This window comes from Gymnodraco acuticeps, unplaced genomic scaffold, assembly GCF_902827175.1.
Source record: "Gymnodraco acuticeps unplaced genomic scaffold, fGymAcu1.1, whole genome shotgun sequence".
In the NCBI taxonomy this organism is placed as follows: domain Eukaryota; kingdom Metazoa; phylum Chordata; class Actinopteri; order Perciformes; family Bathydraconidae; genus Gymnodraco; species Gymnodraco acuticeps.
Window position 1 is genome coordinate 4,918,173 of NW_022992250.1, and position 8,200 is coordinate 4,926,372.

Consider the following 8,200-nt stretch of genomic DNA (forward strand, 5'->3'; position numbering starts at 1 on the left):
CAAGCTAAAATGACAAACATTTCATGGTTCCAGCTTTCCAAAATTCCACTATTTGCTGAATATATTCCTCCTTAGATTACTTTAAAAACGAATATCTTTGGTCTTTGGCACATCAACATCTGTTTTGATGTGCTACTTATAATTAAGGGATTCATCGAGAAAAGAATTGTGTCATATCGTGCAATCTGTACCTAGACCAAGCCACAAATAGACCAAGCCTCAACCCCAACAGATCTCACACAGCAATGATAGAGAATCTTGATTGAAAAAAACATCCTGAAAGCTAATAAAATGAAACATCTTAAATCTTTATTTGTTTAAAATGGTTAAATAACAGAGTAAGTCAAATGACCTGCAAAGTAACAGAGCTCTTCATGCATGTTTTAATGTTAACAGGGAGGGCAACCTCGAACATATTTTGATGACATATAGGAAAATAAAAATGATTAAATACAGCATGCTGGGGGTGATTAACTCCAACATTAATCTTCCATGTCACCTGCCTGTTAATGACAAATGGAAGTAGAGGGAGGGTGGAAGAGTGGAGAAAGTCACAGGGTAAAGGACATGAGAAAATATATTTGGGTGCAGTATGATTTTTAGGTTTTGAGAGACGCCCAACTATTTAAAATTCACCTTAGATTCATTCGAGAGAAGGATGATGTTTTTTCCTTATTTTGTATCCATCTTATCTAACCCCGAGACAAAAGGGAGAGAGAGGAAACCCAGAGCAAAGAAGGGAAGGGGGAAATGGCAGATGAAAGAAAGGGGCTGACCGAGAGAGGCAAAGCTAGTGGCGAGTTACGGCAAAAGTAAAAAGAGAAGAAAGGAAGGCAGGAAAGGGAAGCAGGTTGAGCTTTTGATGCTTTCGATTACGCTTCTTCCTGGTCAAAGAATCTCAAAGGCCTGCTACGACATTAAGAAGCCCCAACTGTCAAAAACAACCTATTACTTAGTGTCGGCTGTGTGTGTGTGTGTGTGTGTGTGTGTGTGTGTGTGTGTGTGGTGTGTGTGTGTGTGTGTGTGTGTGTGTGTGTGTGTGTGTGTGTGTGTGTGTGTGTGTGTGTGTGTGTGTGTGTGTGTGTGTGTGTGTGTGTGTGTTAGTGGAAGATGAGTGATCAAGGCAGGGACTTAGACTGAACCGACACCTTTGTTGTGTTTACTGAGCTGGGCTGAATACAATACGACACTTCCTGCATACATTCTGCTTTGTCTTCTTCTTTTGTTAAGACACATGGCAGAAGACATAGGCCAGGCACTAATTTGGGCTTATGCACTCATGGGCATGTGCAGATTCATACACACACACGCTCTCTTATTTCCCGTTTCTGAGCGTCTTTCGAGGCTGTGAGAATAGCACAATGGGGCTGTATGAGCAGCAGAGTTATGTGCTTGCCAGAAAAGCTTAGGCCACTCATTAGTGTAAAAAACATTTCTCTCATTTAACACCAATGGCAATGGCTGAAACCTGGGGCCTCTAGAGCCTAAAGGCTAGGAGCATTTGTTAGTTGACATGCACGCAAGACAATTTGCACGCAAGACAATTTGCACGCAAGACAATTTGCACGCAAGACAATTTGCACGCAAGACAATTTGCACGCACACTTCACGAATAACCGAAGGAAGGCTACCCGAGAAAAAGGAAGCTTCTTGCGTTAAAATAAAGCCTCAACATTATCAGGTACTTCACACGTCATAAATGGGTAAAGAAAATCACTGGATAATATCTGATACTTGCCTAAAGACCCGTCACATTGATTAGACAGCCTTTAAAAGAATAAGAAATGTCAAAAGGAAACAGAACGATCAAATCTGACAACAGGTGTTTCCACTGCAGACACGGGGAGGTAGTTTAATAAAGTACGTTCATACTACAGCACTGTAAAAGGCTGCAGTATGTCTAAGCTACACAAACAGACAGGAGGGAGCTGTAACCAACAGTTACCCAGGCAGCTTACTGAGACAATATCCTGTCCTGGCTTAGATCCAGGCCTCTGACCTTGAAATTCACAGGTGAGGAATTAGTGAGCAAGGAAAGAAAGACAATTTGCGTGGGAGCTTATGTTGACTCCTAGAATCAAAAAGGTTAGTTTTATTGGTGACTCCAAAATAGCCCATAGGTTTAAATGTGAGCTTAAATGGTTGCCTGATAGATACAGGTCCTGGGTGTACACCGCCTCTCGCCCTGTGTCGGCTGAGATTGGCCCACTGCCCCCTCAAGTATAAGCAGGTATAGCGAATGAATGGATAGAAAGGAAAAAAAGCAAGAAAAGAAAAGATTTGCTGGCATTTAAAAATTACAAATCTCTTGCCTAAAGCTAGTTACTAGCTGACCAGTGTATTAGCAGTTAGCAGCAGTGTGCCTGGCCTGGAGCCCATCCCAAATACTAAAGCTGCTCTAATACAGCAGTGGCCCAGCCTTCTGCAGCAACAGCCACAGTACTGGAACATTTTCTCCCTCTTTGTGCCATGGTGCTGTACACCATTTTGGATAAAATATCCACCAAATGGCGTATGGCCTGGTTCTCAAGTGACATCTACATATTGATCATATACACAAAAACTAATGTCCTAGCCTTAGGCAATTCTAAGAAGGTGCCAAAGTGGGCAAAGAAAGGGATCTCAACTGTAGCAGTTACCCGTTTTAACATACCTCACCAATGATGTATTGTTGTTTTAATGGTGTGTTTGACTAGCATCTTACTGTAAATGTTACAAATATGAACTATCTACTTTGTCTATGTGAGCTATATGTTACAACCACATCTAGTCCAAAAGTGTACAAAGAAATAGATCAAATGGAAATTCCAAAGCAAAAGCCACCAATCCTTCATCTCTTGTCAGAGCTAAATGGAGACGCTAGGAGAGGACTTGGAGAGAAACAGTGTGACAGTTTCTCATGGGTTCTGTTTAGTTCATGTGTACGGTAGCTGCTGTTTCAGTTACCAAATGTGGGGTTGCCTTGTGTGAGGCAACATGTGTCATGAGCCATCTGAGCTGTGCATGATCTCGACAAGACATGACAAGAACTATTTTGAGTACAGTACAGCTCAGCAAATCTATTGATATAACATATTTGTCTTTTGCAATTTGTCAGCAAAGGCAATCAAATGTTAAAAGGTTAATGAAAATAAAATGGACAGCAGATCTTAAAGCCTGAACTGCACTGTGACAAGATAAACCTGACACTTGGTGGCTTGTGTAATAATTGAACAGTGTTTCCTACTGTGACAGCTTCAACGCTGAAACCTGATCTATATATCACACCGAAATGACACTTTTATCCTATTCAATTACAGGGAGTGGGAGAATACCATGTGTTAATATTTCAGAAAAACACCTGATATATGGTTCATAAAATGATACAAGAATATTTTACAACATGTCACAAAGAGAGAAATTGCTTGTTACAGCATCTAATATGTATATTAAAATTATAAATCCTAAATGGTTAAGTGTCAACGTATATCTTCAATTCTCAACAGTACATATTTGTTTCTAATTTCCCAAAGCTATACTAGCAATCCCTTTATAAATTGGTTACACCTGCATAATCAGTCATTAACAAGCACACGCCATTATTTGCCCATCCTCCACCTGTCCTTGCCGTATCAAGAGGGCAGAAGGACAATGCTACTTTAGCTGATCTGATTCAACGTGATGACATACTGCAGCTATAGCCATGCAAGCTTTAGCTTAAATCTGACAACATGGGGACTACCAGGAGGGGCTCTCTATTCCTCAAAATGGATATAGATTCACACTTAGGACGGAAAAACGATTTGCTCATCTGTAGCCTTTTATATACAGCATTTACAACCATTTACTGTTCCTAGGTACAGTGTCAATTTGAATGCTGCTTGAAAGAGTCAATTTTAGCATAATATAACTCCAAAACATGAACGAGGATTAGGCCCTAATGATTTGGAAAAAGCCAAACATAAACCTGACCCCATGACTACCTTCAGCAATTAGCTAATGGTAACTGCTGCTCGCAAGGTAAGCTTTGCCCCTTATTCAACAATATGCCTAAGACATGCCGAGACATGTCAGCACAGCGTCCTTACCGTTTGGCCTGTGGTGCTCTGTGAGTCATTCATTGCAAGTCGAGATAAGAAAACTCCTTGAAAGGTCACAGCAGGCATCACTTTCTAAAGTATAAACTGAGGCAATTTGCTATTTTGTTGGAAATTGCTTACTTGGCTTGCCCAATGGATGGGCATGGCCAGGAAATTAAGTATTTCCTTACTTGTGGTCTAAAACCAATTAGTAATGCTGTTAGGCTATTGTCCGACAGCCGAAACCACACAGGCAAGCATTCAGACTATTTAATACTGTCATCTACATCCAAGATAAAAACTAAATGGGGAAACTGATGGCAATCCGGTAACTATGACTGACCAGAAGTTAATTTGACAAAGCACAAGGAAAACTGCCCAGAGGTCAGGAGGCAAAGGATATGTAAAGCACTTAAAGAAGCCTTTTATCAGGGAATCAGGTCTAACTGGGCCCGTTGGAGACCTACTCTCTCCTCCCCCGCCTCCTTGAAACGACCGACAAAATCAATCATCAGCTAGATCAATAAAATGAATTTATCTCTGTGCTCCCTTTACCTCCTTTCATCAATTGTATTTGCTGTTTTCTAAATGTGATAATACAATTATTCACGCCATCTTCATTGTGAATGGACCCGGCTATCAAAATTAAACCATGAATAGGCTGGCATTTTGAAAAGGGGATGCAAGCCTATGGCAGCAATGACCAGGTGATACATTAAGCGATAATCCTGAACAATCATTGGGCATTAGGCTCGGGCAATAAATCTACAAAATGACCTCGCTTCTGGCGAGAATAATAGAAGTCCTATGATTATGTCTACATTTTTCTTTACATCACAGTCTCTGTCATCCTTGGTCGTCCATCCACACTCTCCTGCTTCCCATATTTCTAACTCCCTCTACCATTTCCGCATCCCTTTCCACGCCTTTTCCCTTCAACCATGATGCCTCCCCTACTCCTCACTACAACCCCCCAGCTCGTGTGCGTGGCACACACCACTGCAGTGCCACATTAGTCATCATCAGGGACATACAGCTGTGGAAGTACAGAGTCCAAGGACTGATTTCTAAGCGGTAACAAATGCATCATGTAAATCCATACCCTCCCCCCATGTCTAAAAATAGCAGCTATACTAGATACTTTAATAAAATCAACAGCTAGCAAATGACACAGTGATCTTTAATCATTCTGGTAGCAAGTGGCACTGCTAAAAAATATCCACACATAAAACAACATGCTTAGGTACATAATCATCACAGGAAAAAATGTAATAGTCTCTTTGTATGAACACCATTGCATACTATCACATGTAAACTGACCTGAAAGGGGAAGATGTTGTCACTGCGGCCGACTCCTTCATCCATCCAGGACTTGGGGTTGAAGCCTGCGGGACTGTTGCGAGGGTACTTCTGGGAGGCCACATGGTTGTTTGGGAAGGTCTTCTTCAGTGGAGAGATAGAGTTGATGGGGGTCATCCCGCCATTCAGCCCTCTGCGATAATCTCTGCCCTGAGACCCTCCCCAGCCACCGCCACCACTCCCATAGCCTCCTCCGGGACTCCAGGAGGTGGAGGAGCCAGGGGAGGGAGAGGGGCTCTGGTAGCTGGCTGGACCCCAAGGGGACGGGGGCTTGTTCAGGCTGTTGGACAAATGCGGCAACTGGCTGAAAGCCGGATTCCTGTGCGGAAAGGGCGGAGGAGGGTGTGGAGAGGCCGGGGAGCGTCGATGCTGCTGGTGTTGGTTATGAGGGTGTTGGAAGTGGGGGTGTGGTGGGGGAGCTGGGTGGTGCTGGGACAAGGCTGCCGCTGGTCCAATTTGAGGGGAGAAGTTCCCACCAAACCCTGGACTGACATGGTGTGAGAAGTTCTGGAACAGCAGGGGCCCGTTGTTGGCAGAGGCCGGGTTGAAGAAGCTGACGTCTTCATTGATGATGGTTGATGGCGCCGGTGGAATGGCAGCTGACCAATTATTGAAGCTGGTAAGTGATGAGGAGGTTGTACTGGACTGGACCTGGCCATTTCCCCCAAGACCAGACGTCTCCTGGTAATCAAAGCCTGTCAAGACAGGTGACTCAAGACGCAGCTGCTTCTCCTTTCCGTTACTTCCTTCAGACGTGCCGTTGTCAGTCTTGGCATCCTCTGACCGGGCTTTTTCCAGTTCTGAAATGATCCCACCACCATTTCCAACCTCCTGGTGACTCCCAGGGGACAACTGCTGCTGCTGCTTTTCTTGCGTTTCTTGCATTTCCTGTTGCTGCTGTGCTTTGGGCTTCTCTTGGCCCCCCAGGATTTCGTCTTGCACGCTGTTGTGGGTGGCAGAGGCAGGGAAGAGCCAGGGAGAGCCTCCTGTGGTGCCATTCCCTGCGGCTGTGGTGCTGTTTATGAAGGCAGCAGGGCTCTGCGACACATTTTGGTGGTGGTGTGGGGGCTGCAGATGCGGGTGGATTCGGACCGGGAATGCAGACTTGTTGCCAGTGTTGTTTTGAACTAGGACACCAAACCCGTAATCCCCCATTTGTTTTCTCCCCCCACACACAAATGCTATCCCGTGATCGTTTGGTCCTATTGAGAGAAGAGCACACAGGATGGCAGGCAATGAGTTAGCAGTCAGCCTTTCTCATTGCACTATAGATCAAGGGATTTAGAAACAACTAGGTGATGGCCATAGACATTTTCTAGTGACATAAAATATATTATTTTTTTTCTGTTGGGACTTTAAATCTCCCTTTGTGAATGCCTAGATATATGATAATGATCATACAACACTGTCATGAATGAGCTCATTCTAGCACTGAACAATCTGCCCTTATTACTATGGTCAGTTTAAAAATGCCAACCAGTTAACATTACATCTTTAGCTAATTATAACCCCGTGACGTTGCCAGCTTGTAAATCTTCAGCTGAGCTGCTGGCAGCCACTAATATAGCTTGAAACACTGCTGTGTCGAGTCGACACAATCTCCATTTGGAAAGACCAACTGACAGATTATGAATTACCCACAATGCAACCTTTAACAGATCGCCGCTGTAAAACATATCAATGAACGTTTATAGAATTAACAATCAACCGTTATAACGTTAAGAGCAAAATTACTCGACCTTGTTTGACAGCTGTCACCAGAGACCAAACTCAAAATGTATCAGATATAAGCAATTCCATGAATAGTGTCAGTTGTTCATATTACATTTGTACACGTCAGGTAAAAGCCGACAATCAAGTGGTTGAAATATACTAGACAAATTAGCTTGCCGGCTAACATTTCCATCCGTTGCTAATGTTAGCTAGCAAGCTATCAACCGTTAGCATATATGCTAGTTAGCTGGACAGGCTGAATACAGGAGAATAAAAATGTCTTTTCACCTTCTGATCACCAGCTTCGACCTCGGCGATGTCTTTCGAGATCCTTCCTACGGTTCGAAAACGAAAGGTGGTGTCCTTGAAAAATGAGTGCGTCAGGCAGATCTTTTCAGAGACGATTTGATAGCTGACTCGTACAGTGCAGTCGGTCAGCTTTTTTTCTCCCTTCTCCTGACGTGTCCTGCCTGCTCAATGACACAGCTCTCTATCCTCTAATCTGGACTGTGTGGTCAAAGAGCTTTGTTAACGTGTCACTGAGTGAGATATACCCTGCCGCAGATGTTTCACAAGCCTTAAACGATCGGTTTCATTGTTCGCTTAATTTGCTGTATATTTTTCTCGCTAACTGTCTTTCTTACGGAGCAAGCCTGATTCCTGTATGCTTCTTTGGGCTGCCCCTCTCTCCTGAAACCGACCGTGGCCGAATGACAGCGAGAGATCAGCCGAGACTCACTTCCGCTTCTAGCCCCGCCCCTCTGCACCGTGATCACTCCCTCGCAGAGCCACACCTCGGTATCTGATTGGCTGGAGGAGCCGGCAGCCTCGCCTTATTCCTACAACATTTAAAGCCCATGCACCAATAATACAATCATGCCATCCGTAAGTACTGCCTACTGAGGTCAGATATGATAAAAAAGAAAAAGGAAGATCCACCCAGCAAGCACGGTGCTGTCCTTTCACGATTCAGCCGGTATCAGGTCGTGAGAAAACTGAGATACCCAACCCCCCCTCGAAAGGATGGCAATGCCTCAGAGAAGGAGCATCCGTTGCTTCAGCTTTTTGAT

At 44.0% G+C, this 8,200-nt stretch overlaps 1 protein-coding gene across 2 annotated transcripts in view; it reads right to left on the bottom strand.

Moving 5' to 3' along the window:
• The window catches only part of cpeb4b (cytoplasmic polyadenylation element binding protein 4b), a 32,181-nt gene extending 24,237 nt beyond the window's left edge, over positions 1-7,944 (bottom strand). The window contains exons 1-2 of one of the 2 annotated variants that reach the window (XM_034206705.1): positions 7,419-7,944; positions 5,379-6,619 (exon numbers count right to left, since the gene is read on the bottom strand). In XM_034206705.1, the coding sequence (XP_034062596.1) occupies positions 5,379-6,572 (1,194 nt within the window). In that variant the 5' untranslated portion in view covers positions 6,573-6,619; positions 7,419-7,944. The remainder of the gene's footprint in view (positions 1-5,378; positions 6,620-7,418) is intronic. The other variant, XM_034206706.1, reaches the window with a different exon arrangement.
• Positions 7,945-8,200: the final 256 nt, after the last annotated feature.